The following is a 15,073-nucleotide window of genomic DNA, read 5'->3' on the forward strand; positions in this document are numbered from 1 at the left end:
TTGTATTGACGAATGTTCTCTAGGCCCACCTCAAGAAAAAATATACCCTACACTAGGTATATGTTTCCTCTCTCTCACAATTGGTGGGTTCCACTATGGAGTGAGACTCACCAATTGTAAGAGAGGAAAAGCATATAACCGATGCAAGGTATAACTTCTCCCACCTAAGTGGATGGTATGCCCACATATTGGCCCGTTACTTCAGAATTGCAATATGATTAAATGTAACATTGACTTGCTTAATAAGCACAATAGATGGACTGTCGTTTCATAGCAAATGAACAAGATAATGATTTATACCTATTCTTATCAGGATATTCCTTTATAATTATGAAATGTTTCTTTGATTTTAGTCACTTTCAATTGTGACTCTAATTCTCTACTTTGCGTTTGTGTTTGTTTCTATATATACCTGAGCTTTTTAGCCAATCAATGAAGTTAAAAAATAAAAATAAAAAAAAATAATAAAAAAAAGATCATTTGATCGAGCGATGGAGTGGCATCGGTGATCTTTCTCTCAAATCATAAAGCATTTGAATTTTGAATACAAGGCGTATTAACATTTCAAAACCAACGTCCTTCTGGGAACTACTTTTACGGTCTGCAAGTGTTTGGACATGGCAAATCATGTTTTACACAAATTTGTGGTGGACCACAATCCCACTAGCTACAAAATACGAATTCTAATATTCCTTTGAATTCCCCAGTCAAACAAAAAATAATTCCACAATGTGCTCTGTGGAAAAATCTAGGAAAATGATTGATACAGAAATTTTGACCTAAGAATTCTTCCAAGAAATTATGTATCAATTTTAGTGACTCCATGATTTGAGAGACTCGGCAATTTTCATTTTGGTAGTACTAAGAAAGCAAAGTATGCTTTCAAGAATGATTCAATTGCTTAAGCTTTGTTCTTTTCTAGCTCTCATTTACGAACTTGCTTGTGCTGACCCTCTTAATGATCCTCCTGATGAGCTTTGTTCAAGCACTAGTAATTACACGGCAGGTAGTCCTTTTGAAAATAACCTCAAGAAAGATCTCTTCCTATCTTTATCTTCAAATTCTTCTTTTAAAAAGTTCTACAACACTTCTTCTGGAAACGACCCAGATAGAGTTTATGGACTGTATATGTGCTTCAACTACGTAAATGGAAGCGACTGCCAGAGCTGTGTAAGCCTTGCAACAACAGATATTGTGAAGCTCTGTCCGAACAGTAAGGAAGCATTTGTAGGGGAGGAATTTTGCCAATTTCGCTACTCGAATCAAAATTTCTTTGGCCAATTGGATGTCAGAGGAAACATTCCCAAACAAAATGAAAAGAATATTTCAGAGCCACAATTGTTCAAAGGTGTTGTAAACAATGTATTGAGTAACCTTGCGAAAAAGGCAGCTTTTGATCCTAACATGTATGCTACTCGAGAAGAACCTTTTAATGATGAAACAATCTATGCTCTAGTGCAGTGCGGTACTGACTTGTCTGCAAATCAATGTAACTCATGCCTACAGAAGGCTATATCAGATATTCAAACATGCTGCTATTTCTCTGTTGGTGCAAGACTTTTTAGTCGTAGTTGCTATTTGCGCTATGAGTTCTACAACTTCTATAAAGTTTCACCTTCTTCCACAAAGAGTAAGTATCCATAAACACTTTTTGACACATCATTTATTTTTTATGAAGTGACAATGATCAATAATTAATTGAATGCAGGTAGTGTGAGGAAAATATGGATGATCATAATCTTGACGGTTGTACCAGTATGCCTTGTGGTAGTACTGATTGCTATCGTTTTCAGGCTTGCAATGAATAACAAAAGCAAAAAAAGTAAGGTGATTGATACAAAGTTGCTTGAAATCTACTCTCTCATTTTTGTCTAATTCTATTTCTGTTCAGGGAAGAATGAAATTGCAACTCAAGGATCTATTTTTTGTACCGTTCCTGACCAACATAATGCTGACTTTCAGCACCAAAATTTTCAAGGAAGAAATGATCAGCAAGATCAAGAATTCCCTTACTTTGATTTTGCATCCATAAGTGCAGCTACTGACAACTTCAGTGATTCAAATAAGCTAGGAGAAGGGGGCTTTGGCACTGTTTACAAGGTAATAACAGCTTAATTTCTGAAAATAGAGGGAAGGTTTGAAGTGTAAATTGTACAAGCTTTCTGTTTATCCATTAAGTGAATTGGGACTAAAAGAAATCGTCTTTTGTAGGGTATACTGAGTGATGGAAAGCAAGTAGCAGTGAAAAGGCTTTCCGGTTGTTCTGAACAAGGTTCAAGGGAATTCACCACTGAAGTTCTGCTCATTATGAAAGTTCAACACAAAAATCTTGTCAAGCTTTTAGGTTTCTGCATAGACAGGGAGGAAAAGCTGCTTATCTATGAATACATGCTGAATAGCAGCCTAGATTACTCTCTCTGTGGTTTGTTTCCTTCAATTAAGTTCACAATCAACTCAAAAAAATAAAAATTTATAAACCTAATGTGATTTTCAATCTTTGAGTATTTTCTCTACATTTCTATGGTTAGATGCAAATAGACGAAAGCAACTCAATTGGAGCAGACGAATTAATATCATAAATGGAATTGCTCGGGGATTACTTTATCTTCACGAGGATTCTCGACTTAGAATAATTCATAGGGACCTAAAACCTAGCAATGTTTTGTTGGATAATGACATGAACCCAAAGATTTCAGATTTTGGGATGGCAAGAATAATTGAAGGAAATGAACGTGAAGCTGATACTACTAAAATAGTTGGGACATAGTAAGTAGTCCTTTATTCTCCTAATCATCAGTTGTTTTTTTTTTTGTTTTTTTTTTTTTTCGGTTGTGGATAAATCTTGAATGATGGAGAAAGGGGATGGAAAAATGAAGGATTTTTATTTATTTATTTATTTCTGTGGTGGAAATATAGGACAGAAAGGGAAAATGCATGGTGAAATTTTGCTAGCGAATAATTTTCTGAACAAAACCATCCATTCAAATTAGAACTTGGAAGTTGGTAGGAAAAATTTAAAAAGAGAAAAGTATTCTTTCAAAATTTTACCATTTAATTTTATGTGTTTTTAGAAAATGTAATTGTCTTTTATTAAGCTCATCATATATATATATATATATATATATATATATATATATATATATATATATTTTTTATTCACTCACTTATTTAATTACATTGATCAGTGGATACATGGCTCCAGAATATGCTATGAATGGATTATATTCCATAAAGTCTGATGTTTATAGCTTTGGAGTTCTCTTGCTTGAGATCATAACTGGGATAAGGAATGCCGGATTCCATCAATCAAAACGTGCTCCTAGCCTCCTAGCATATGTAAGTTTGTCTGACATGTATTGTTAATATGTTCGTCAAGATTACTGGTGTTACCGCAATTGCTGACCCTGTTAGATGATGATTCATGACAGGCATGGAAATTATGGAATGAAGGAAAAGGATTGGAGTTGATGGATCCTTTATTGACTAATTCATGTTCTTCGGATGAATTTTTGAGATACATTCATATTGGTTTACTATGTGTTCAAGAAGATGCATATTACAGGCCAACAATGCTCTCTGTTGTCCAAATGCTTAAAGGTCAAACTGTGACACTTTGTCAACCTGAACGACCCGCTTTCTCTGTGGGGAGATTCACTGATCACTATGAAACAAATCCTGACAGCTGTTCAGTCAATGGCTTAACATGTTCAGGTGTTTTGCCTCGATGATGGAGATGAGGGATCGGTTTGATATATCACAATGCCGACATTTGTTTTGGGTGTTTCCAGACTGGTCATGACATTGAAGACCTTACAAACTCAAGGTTATACCTTAAGTTTATGGGGGCATTAGAGATTATATGGCCTTAGAAGCCCAAAACTGTTATAGGCCCATTTACTTGTAGAAGAAAGCAAACTAATTCGATTGTTAGTCTACAATTTTCTAGTATATAAACCCTATATTTGATCATTGTGATATATAAGTCATATGATAAAGATGTAAACAACAATTGCTTTCTGCTATAAAAATATACTATTAGGCTGAACCTTGCTTCTGGTTTTCTCATTTTCCTCACTCAACTACTATACTAGAAATAAATTTACTATGTTAATCCAACGAATGCATGTGGAGATATTGTCCTAGAAACTTGCTTAAGAACTACCATGAATGGAGCATGAATTCTCTCTTTTTGGAGCATGGCCTATAGAAAGAAAATTAATAAATAACTTATAGCTAGTCCTATATAATGTCATTGTCGATTATTTTACAATTGAACTTGATTATATTACTTTGACATATAAAGAATGTTCACAGAAAGTACGTTTGATCTGAATATTTAACTCTGATATTGACATACCATATAGACTATACAAGCACCCCACATAGAATATTGGTATCTTCACGGTCACCATCAACAACTTGCATGCTATTTAGTGAGCCCAAGACCCAACTGCTTTGATTCTCCAAAACAAAGATAAGAAAAATCAAAAAAGACCCAACTCTCTTCCAGTCAAGATTCCCACTTTGGGCACGGCAGCTTCTGAGTGATGGTTAATACTTTAACCGTATAGAAAATTCTGCCAACACATTGTTGTCAATCATGGAATGTCAAGCAGCCTTTTTGGACCACACATTGTTTGTTGTCATGTCAAGCATGGAAAGTCATGCAACATTATAGGACCTCGTGAGCTAGAAACCTCTGCACATTTCTTTTTTCCATCTTTAGTGTCTTCAGCTGATCCAATTTGTTATCAAATTAGGAAGATGGACAAAGGTGCACTTTCAGCTATGCTTTTCTTCATTATACCACTGTACATGCCCAAAATTGTTGCTGCTGAAGATTATCTCTTTCTTTTTTGTTCAAATGATTTCCAAAATTACACACAAAACGACCTATTTGAAAATAACCTCATGCACCTTCTTGGGTTATTGCCTTCCAGAACTTCAGTAACAGGTTTCAACAGCACCTCTTTTGGAGATACTACCAAAGTCTATGGTGAAGCACTTTGTAGAGGGGATATCAACTCCACAGCTTGTAAAGCTTGTATTGAGACTGCTAGCAAAGAAGTCTTGCAGTGCAAGAACGTAGAGGTGGTAATATATCTAGAACTTTGTCAAGTTCGCTATTCTTACCAGCAATTCTCAATTATGGTTTATGCTGGGAAGTATCCTGACAGGAATAACAGGGAGAAAACTATATCAAATGAGGACCCGGATCATTTTAATAAGGTTTTGAAGCATTTAATGAATGTCCTTTCAGATGAGGCAGCACTCAATCCTTCTAATAAGCGCATGTTTGCAACTGGGGAAATTCAATTTTCTAAGAACAGAACAATTTATGGTTTAGTACAGTGTACTAGGGACATTTCTGATGGATTCTGTCATAATTGTCTGGAATCTGCTATAGGCGATTTGAAGGCTTGCTGCTATTCTCGTGAAGGTGGAATTGTTGTTAGTAGGAATTGTAATGTGAGGTATCAGCTGTACAGATTCTATAGTTCCTCAAGTGTTCTAGTAACTTACCCAAATTCCAAAGGTAAGGTCATTCAATCTTTGATAATTTATTTTCTGTCAGTGCATTACATTAACACTTTTTTTTTTTGGTAAAGAGGAATATGCATTAAAACTAGGAAGAAAATAGAGGTCCAGGACAAAGCCTTTTAGAGTACAACCCTTGGCTATCAGCCTCAAACACATTCAAAAGGTCCATAGGCGAACTAGAGAACAAAATAAAGTTCGAAACTTGTGAACATCCTAAATTAGCTAAGCGATCCGCGCAGCTGTTGGCCTCGCGGTAGACGTGTCTGATGCGGTGCTGGGAGAAACTAGTAACCAATTGCCAGCAGTCATCAAAGAGGGCAGAAACAATAGAGTTAGAGTAGGTCGGGTTAGTAAGCGCGTCAACTATGGCTTTAGCATCTAGTTCTATAATAATAGCAGTCAAATTCATCTGTCGGCACAACAACCCGTCCTTGAGTGCCCAAAGCTCAGCCAAGAAGCTATCTGCTTTCCCAACTTTTCTGCCAAAACCCACGACCCATTTCTCTGCGTCATCTCTTAACAGAAACCCCCCGCTATGCCTAGCGAAGAATTGGAGGCTCCGTCCATTGGAGGCACCACATGTAGTTGAAGTGGTTACAGGAACATCTTGACCTGCCAAAACAATTAATTATTATATATAAATTTTAAAAAATTTATGATTTTATTATCTTAAAAAATATTTGACTCTTTCAAAATTTTTTAAACCCAGCATAATTAAATTTTGGACAAAATTTGGCAACAAATTTGATTATAGGCTAAAACTATAAGTCCACTCAATATTTTTTTATTGGATGTTTGTTGTAAAAAATTCACCATTGAATTACATTTTCTTCATATATCTTCTATACTTGCAAAATTTTAAGAAGATAAAAAATCAATAGTTATGTCATCAATCAAATCTTTAAATTTTGAGTTTTTGTAGTCTAAAATTACATAAAATTTTAAGTTTATAGATCAAATAATAAATAACATCTGATTGACATGAAATTTGATATGTGTTTTAAGAACATAAAGAACATGCAATTCAACGTTTAGATTTTCAAAATATATAGCCACGATTATTTGTTTGGTGAGAGTTTGTAACCAAACTTTGTCTTTAAATTTTGGCTCCTTTAACAATATACTAGGTCCTTACAAATAAAAAGAAAAATTCCAATAAATATATATTTTATCTAACTAAATTTTTGAAAGAGATGTAACTTGCAACATTAATCATGAGAATATCATGCAAGTATTTCAAAATAAGAAAATTCCTAGAAGAAAATTGTCAAACTGTGTGTGTGTGTGTGTGTGTGTGTGTGTGTGTGTGTTTTGGTCAATATATAAGTTTTTTATTATTAAATTTTGGTTAATAATGACCACCTTGAAAAATATTCCTAGAGCCGTCATTGACTCTGTTTGTATTAAGTTTCATCCATCCCAGGTTAGGTTTCTCCCAACGAACTTTCCTGGTAATCATGTTTTTGGAATTCTTAAATCGGTCCACATAATGAAAGAATTTCGTTGCTTGTCTAACAATTTCCATTGCATTACATTAACACTTTGAGAATAGTAAGTCTAGTAATACAACAAATTTCACTACATTTTTTACAACTGCAAGTTTGCGAAGATGACATGTTGTGATTGATATACAATAACAATGATGTCAATGCTCATCCCATGTGAACATCACTAATCACAATTTGCCACCTTAACATGTTGTGAAAAACATTATGAAATTCGTCATGTATCATTGTTGCTTCGAGAAAAAGCCTATATATGTCTTTTGTGCAATGAATATTTGACATTATACACATAACTACTAGATGACATTGATTGGAATATGTTGAGAATCTGTTATCCTTACCCCTGCCATTAAGACAAAAACATAGTCTAGTACTAGTTTTGGAATTGATATGTCAGCTTGAACTTAATTAAATGTAAAAGGTTGTAAATGATTCTAATTTCCATGATTCTTGCCTTGAGAGACTGATGTGTCATACAATTAAATCATAGCTATACCTCTGGGTGAACCTAAATTGAAAGGTAGGTCAAGGGAAAAATGGTAAAAGAAATAAAAGAATTGAATGCTAGAAAATTTAGTACTCTATTGTTTCTTTTAATAATTATTGAGAAAGTCTTTCCATTGAAAAACAGGGAAAAAACTGAAAATTTGGATGGTTGCAATGTTTGCATGTATATCAACACTAGTGGTTCTACTTGGTTCTTGTGCTGTTTATTGCCGATCGAAAAAGGGAACAAAACAAGGTAAATTTATCTATCTTTCTAAATAAACATCCTAAATATCTAATTTACTAATAACCAAGACTTTGTCTTTGGTAGATGAGGAGAGAAACCAACATGCATTATTGCACGAGTTAGCAAGCCCCACTGCAGTTGCAGTCACACGAGAAGGTGAATTGGTGATCTCCGAGGAACTACCTTTTATTGATCTAGCTACAATTAGATCAGCTACAGATGAATTTTCAGACTCAAACAAGCTTGGGCAAGGTGGATTTGGCACTGTGTACAAGGTAAGACACTTTGTACTTCAAATTTTTGTGCTTACTTCCATGTAGTTGTATTGCTTCATTAGCCCCATTTGCATCTGACTTTGGAATTCTTTCAGGGTACGCTACCAGATGGGAAGGAAGTGGCAGTGAAAAGGTTGTTAAGAAAGTCGTGGCAAGGCTTAGAGGAATTTAAGAATGAAATCATACTAATTGCTAAACTTCAACACAGGAATCTTGTGAAGCTATTGGGATGTGGCATAGAAGGAGAGGAAAAGGTCCTCATATATGAATACATGCCCAACAGAAGCCTTGATATCTTTATTTTTGGTTCGTTCTTTTCTTCCTACATTCTATTTCATAAGCTTGCTAATTTTTTCAATTGCTTTTAAGTTTTCTACAATTCAATTTTACACATGATGTCAATGCACTAAACATTAGTTTAGTACTGAATTTTAGATTCAAAAAGAAGCATGCAACTTGATTGGGAGACATGCTATAACATTATTGGTGGGATTGCCAAAGGACTTCTATATCTTCATGAGGACTCTCGACTTAAAATCGTTCACAGGGACTTGAAGCCTAGCAATATTTTGTTGGACCATAACATGATTGCCAAAATATCAGATTTTGGCATGGCAAGGATCTTTTGTGAAAACCAAAATACAGCTAACACAAGAAGAGTTGTAGGAACATAGTAAGTTGCTTCTTCCTATATCTTTTTGCCCCCCTTGTAGCTATTTTGTTATTGATAATAATAATGGCAAGCACAATTTTGGGACACAAAATAGTGGATACATGGCTCCAGAGTATGCAATGGAAGGACTATTTTCTATAAAATCAGATGTTTTCAGCTTTGGTGTGATCTTGCTTGAGATTATTAGCAGGAAAAGGAATAACCGCTTCTACCTAACACAGCATGCCCCAACACTCCTTGCATATGTACAATTCTTTATTCTCTAATTGACAATTTTACTTCATATAATTTCAACTGAGAAACAAAAATTTCTATAAAATATTACGGATTAAACAATTAACAGGTATGGAGACTATGGAATGAAGGAAAAGATTTGGAAATTGTGGACCCTTTGTTGATGGAATCATGCCAGACATTCGAAGTCCAAAGATGCATTCAAATCGGACTTTTGTGTGTGCAAGAAGATCCTACAGATAGGCCTACCATGTCCACTGTGGTGGCTCTTCTAGGAAGGGAATCAATGGAACTTTCACCACCAAGACAACCTGCACTTTTTGTTGCTAATGTGGTTCCAAGTGGTCTGTCTTCAATAGCTCCTTCTGTAAATGAACTTACTGTTTCTATTATTTCACCACGATGAGGATTGACAAAGATACTGCTTGCCAATGTAGCATGTTCTAATACTAGGGAAAAAATATACAAAAATTTATGTAAGATAAGGAGGGGGACATCTCACTTAGACAAGGAATATGGTCAAGTTTGAACATGGTCAAGGCAAGGAATGTGCTTGAGTTTGTGCAACAAGATCTGGCAAACAATTTTATATTTATTTTTGGATAAATTTTTAGTTGAGATTAGAGAATTTAAACCTTAAGAGCAACCGCATCAGTTCATGCAAATTTTCTGTCTATTTTGCAAGAAAAAACCTATTTTTTTTTTATTTTACACATCCACTTTTATAAAACAACCACATCAATTTATCTATTCTACACATTTATTCAATAAAATATTTATTCTTTTTACATTTTTTATTATTTCCTTCCCTCTCCTCTCTGGAACCCTCTCACAGACCCACGTAAACCCAAAATCACCCACACCTAGCCACCGTCTTCTCCGTCGAGCTACAAACCCAACATAAACCCAAAATCACCCACACCCAGCCACCATCAACTATCAAATAGAACAAACCCGTCGGAATCAGCAGCGTTCACTGAGTCAAGGCCTTGGATTGCCAAATCATGGTCCGCCAAGTAAGCTGATTATTTTCATGTGCAAGCTATGCCTCCGACAAGTTCAACAGCAAGTTAAGATGGTCGGAAAGGCTGATCGGATTGTTGGATCGAAGAGGCTGATCGGCTTTGCAGTGTAGAGCTGAGATGAGAGAAAGAGAGAGCTATGATGAAATGAGAAAGAGAGAGTTGAGATGAGAGTCAGAGGTAGGAGAGAGAAAAAGATAATAAAATATTAAATACACGAGCTACAGTAACTATGCATATATGCACGGTTACTGTAACAATTGTATATAAATACACAATTTTATACCCACTGATGTGGGTGTTTTTTTGGCCAAAATGTGTAAAATAAAGGAATTTTTGTATTTTAAAAGACTATGCACCCACTGATGTGGATGCTCTGAAGGCATGTTTGGTTTGAGCAAAAAAGGGGTGTATTTTTTATTCATTTTCAATTTTTTTTGTGAGATTCACCACTAAAAAACTTATGGCTTTGTATATGTATTCAATTTTCATTAGAAGTATCCAAACAAAATAGGATTCGAATACAAAAACTAAATACAACTTTGTGGTGTTTTCATTTTTTTTAAAATGAATATAGTAGCATTTTTGTAAAAAAATCAAATCTGTGGGTTTCACTTTCACTGACTTGTCACAACAAAGAACACTCTCTTGCGTGGAAATTTGTACAAAAAAACACATAAGTTATCACCCAAGTACCCCCCACTTGGCCATTCTTATCTTTCAGTTCATAAGCTACTTTATCTTTAGGATTACTTGCAGTATCATAAATGAGAAAAGAAGAAAAAAAAAATTACTTGTGGGTTTCAATCAACTCAAATCAAAATTCAATTGTAGTAAAAAGAAAAATAAAAAGTGATTTTTGGGGAGAATTTTCTGTTGTAGTTAAAAAAGCAAATGACCGTTTTTTTTTAATCCCACCCCGACCATAAAAGAGCAAAACAATCTTCTGTTCCAAAAATATGTTAAGACGCTCTACTCTTCAAAGTTCAAAGTTTTAATGTCCAGGTCGGTCTCGCTGTGGGCTCGGCTTCTCATAGAGCGTTTGATCCGTAGGCAGTTGAAGAAAAAAGGGACCTTGGGACAAAATAGACAAGAGACCCCAACATTTTGGCCCAGTATATCTTTCGGTCATATTTCATGGATGGGCCTGCAGAATGACTTGGACAGTCCAGAATTTGAATTCAATCAATACTCAGTGCTGTTACCCATAAGGAAATTTGTAGTTGGGGCTTGCACTAGACCCGTTTATATAGTAAAAAATGGGCACATGTCATGATTACAATGGATTTAGTGCACTATACAAGTCCCTCATAGGATTAGCCACGTTGTATGGACTAAGCTTATCAAACTAACCTCCAATGAGTGGTAGCCAACTTGCTTCCAACCCAATCAACATTTATCATTCTCTTCAGTTTTTGTGTCGCCTCCTTACCAAATTTAAAACAAAACGAAAACAAAAATCATGAGTGCTATTTTCTTCAGTCAAATCCCATTTCGGAATTACATATTTAAGCATAAAATAATCTTTTATATATTTTTATAAAATTTGCTATTATCTTTTATATTTTTTATTACTAATTTGAGCATAAAACTATATTTAATGTTTTTTTTTATATCATGTGATACTAAATTTGTTTTTACCTTTTGATGGTTTTGTGCCAAATCAACTAAACATGGAAAAAAAATGCCATATTATGTGCACGTTTGGCAAAAATTAATTTTGCCAACTTATTTTACTATTTAGTTTTTTTTTTACTATTCATGAGTCTCACTACACTTTTTGATACTATTCACTGGTTCTACTGTACTATTTCAGTTAACTTTTACTTTTATTTATAGTACTTTCAGCAAAAAAATTTCATTTTCAGCAAAATAAACGGATCCCAAACAGACACTACAAATCAATTGTTAATTTTATATAAAATTTATGAAGATAGCAATATAAATTCATTTGATATAAATAATTGGTGCACCATCTATGGATAATTAATATATGAAAATCAATGCATTTAGTATTTACCCAACCATATATATATATATATATATATATATATATATATATATATATATATCATAACAACATTTTTTTTGGCACACAAAATAATGGATACATGGCTCCAATGTACACAATCGAGGGACTGTTCTCTATAAAATAAGATGTTTTTAGCTTTAGTGTGATCTAATCTAAATTATTAGCAGAAAAAGTAATAATGGCATCTACCTTGGATAGCATGCCCCTACACTCCTTGCATATGTTCATTTCTTTATCCTTTTGACTTGAAAATTTTCCTACATATAATTTCAATTGGGAAACAAAAATTTCTATTAAACAATTAATAGGAACAGAGACTATGGAATGAAGGAAATGATTTGGAAATTGTGGACCCTTAATTTGTTGATGGAATCATGCCAGCAATCGGAAGTCCAAAGACTCATTCAAATCGGACTTTTGTGCGTGTACGAAGATCCTGCCAACAGACCTACCATGTCCACTGTGGTGGCTCTTTTAGGAAGTGAATCGGTGGAAGCTCCACCACCAAGACATGCAACCTGCACTTTATGTTGGTAACGTGGTTCCAAGTGGTCTGTCTTCAACAGCTCCTTCGGTAAATGAACTTGCTATTTCTATTATTTCACCATGGTGAAGATTGACAAAGATGGGAATTGGATGCCATTCTTCTTAATGTACAAAAATTTATGGGAGATAGGGAAGGGGACATTTAACTTAGACTAGATATGCATTAATTTCAAGTTTGAACATGGTGAAGGCTATGAATGTGCAGGAATTTGTGCAGCAAGATGTGGCTAGCAGTTTTTTATTTATTTTTGGACAAATTGTTAGTTGGGTTGGAGAATTTGAACCCTAAGTATCTCCATGAAAGTGATAATTGAGCTACAAGGCTCTTGGTAGGTGGCTAGAATATTATGACTTGGCTTGTTATTTTATAGAATGTTGAGTTAGAAAAATCATTGCCACATCGTAAATATATGTTTCATAAATATCATTGGGTAGGCAAATATCTGTTGAAATCAGCTAACTAGTAAGCCTAGAAAAGGTTATTTAGACAAATATTCAAGGGTAAATATGATAATAATGTTCATAATATTTGTCGTGATGTGAGTCTGTAATAGTGGGACACACTTACAAATTACGATAGGCAAAGGATACCATAACAGTTGAAGAGAAATGTTACGTCCACAACATTTTCACAATAGATCCTAAGTGGTAAGTAGTTTCTGGTTTAAATTTGAATCTAGAACTTAATTTAATTTTTTGCTCACTCGTAAAAGCCAATAACAACATGTCATTTGAAATTTGTTGTGAAAATGTTGTGAACTTAACATTTTTCATAATTGAATGGTCCTTTCATTATTATTTTTTTTAAAATCTGCATTTTGTGTGTTTTGCTACTAAAAGCAGTTTTTTTTACTAGAAAATTTAACAAGTAAAAAAGTAAGGATAAATTGAGAAATAAGAGGCTAGGATCCTTTAAAAAATATTGCTCTTTTTTATTCTAAGTTAGTTCCCTGCTCTTCTATATGCATGTGTGTGCTTCATTCTTTTATTAGTTTATTTTTTTCCCCTCAAAAATTCTATGGGGGTGATAGTAGATCCAAAGTAAGTATATTCCTTATTCATAATCATTTTTTTTTTTTCTGAATTTTCCCAAAAGGTTGATAAGGACTCATAGATTCAATATGTTGAAGGATAAATTATTGCAAAATTTATAACGTAATCAATCATAAATGATTTTTAAAATTTAAAATAAAGACTATTTATATTTTGATAGATAATTGATTTGAAAAATATTGAGCAACCATTATTTTGCGCCTTTTTAAAACCAAATTGCCAATTGCATCTTTTAACTTTGGGTCATTTTGATTTTGTTCCTTAAAATTTAAAATTTTGGATTTTGGACCTTGACAACATATATGGCATTTTGATTTGAGTTCTTCCATGAATACTTTGATGGAAAAAGGCATGTGCGCAATGAAAAACTAACAGATCTACTTCATTCATAAAAGTTAACATGCACTATATAAGTTTCAGAATTTGAGAACAAGAGAGTGTACCTTGTAGCGGTGAATTTTAAAACCGAAGATCAAAATCGCTTGGGAACACTTCAATCTTCACTCCAATTCCACTAACGCCCAAGATGTGTGGTCTCTCAATCAGTTCCAAAAGAAGAATGTCAAAAAGTGTCTAACACCTTTTGCACCACTACACAATAGTGTTCTTACAAAATTCTCTACAGAAAAATCTGTATCTTTCTCCTTTTGTGTCTAACCAATTATCTAATTAGGCTTGCCTTTTGGACTTTTCCAATTTAGCTTAAGTGTGTGGCTTGGAGTGGGACCAAAAGAGACCAATAAGACACTAGCTCCAATGGGCCTTGGGCTTTTCTGTCAACTCTTGACAAGTCCAAAGTTACCATTAACTATATTTAATACCACTATATAAATATAGTTGCACTCTAGGCATTATCTATAAATTATATCCCAAGACTTTATTGTACATGTAACCCATTTATAAAATATTCGTAGTAATACAAAGTTATGAATGTGAACTGCCACTTTGTAAATTACTACATCTTATCCTTGAGTATCCGGTTTAATCCTTTAAGTCATTCATCATATATTTATGAAATCCAATTTCACAAATATATACTCTAGCAACAATTTACTAAAATAGTTAGGCCTAACATTTTGAATAATAAACTCATTAAACTTATCTCAAGGGAATATTTTGTATCTCCGTTAAGAGACTATGAATTCCATCTTGAGAATATATGTTCCATCAACATTAAATGTGGTTGCCCAACATACTGAAGTTTTGACCATAACTCTAGATCTCACTCCTAATATATCAAAACAACCTACATCTCATGATCAAGTCCATTATTCTCTTAAAATTAAGAGTTCATGCAAATAAAAGTCGTGAGTTTATTATTCAATTGACAGTCGTTAGGAGAATAATAAATCTCACATCGGTTTTGTTCAATATGTTTTAACTCTTAAAACATATCAACATATCAACTAGAAATCTGCATTTCCATGATCAAGACAAATCATCTTAGTTGATACGTTAT

General features: G+C 33.9%; 2 protein-coding genes across 2 annotated transcripts; both read left to right on the forward strand.

The window, feature by feature from the left end:
• Nucleotides 1–876: 876 nt before the first annotated feature.
• Nucleotides 877–3,779, forward strand: LOC142633236 (cysteine-rich receptor-like protein kinase 19). Its single transcript, XM_075807457.1, has 7 exons — nt 877–1,630; nt 1,709–1,822; nt 1,892–2,100; nt 2,212–2,422; nt 2,529–2,766; nt 3,186–3,336; nt 3,429–3,779. The coding sequence occupies exons 1-7, from the start codon at nt 877–879 to the stop codon at nt 3,726–3,728; spliced, it is 1,977 nt and encodes a 658-aa protein (XP_075663572.1). The 3' UTR covers nt 3,729–3,779.
• A 958-nt stretch (nt 3,780–4,737) lies between these two features.
• LOC142637457 (cysteine-rich receptor-like protein kinase 15) lies at nt 4,738–9,486 on the forward strand. The gene is made up of 7 exons (XM_075811728.1): nt 4,738–5,536; nt 7,678–7,788; nt 7,864–8,054; nt 8,150–8,360; nt 8,490–8,727; nt 8,822–8,972; nt 9,071–9,486. The coding sequence occupies exons 1-7, from the start codon at nt 4,765–4,767 to the stop codon at nt 9,365–9,367; spliced, it is 1,971 nt and encodes a 656-aa protein (XP_075667843.1). The 5' UTR covers nt 4,738–4,764; the 3' UTR covers nt 9,368–9,486.
• Nucleotides 9,487–15,073: the final 5,587 nt, after the last annotated feature.

Source organism: Castanea sativa, chromosome 5 (assembly GCF_040712315.1).
Source record: "Castanea sativa cultivar Marrone di Chiusa Pesio chromosome 5, ASM4071231v1".
NCBI classification, from domain to species: domain Eukaryota; kingdom Viridiplantae; phylum Streptophyta; class Magnoliopsida; order Fagales; family Fagaceae; genus Castanea; species Castanea sativa.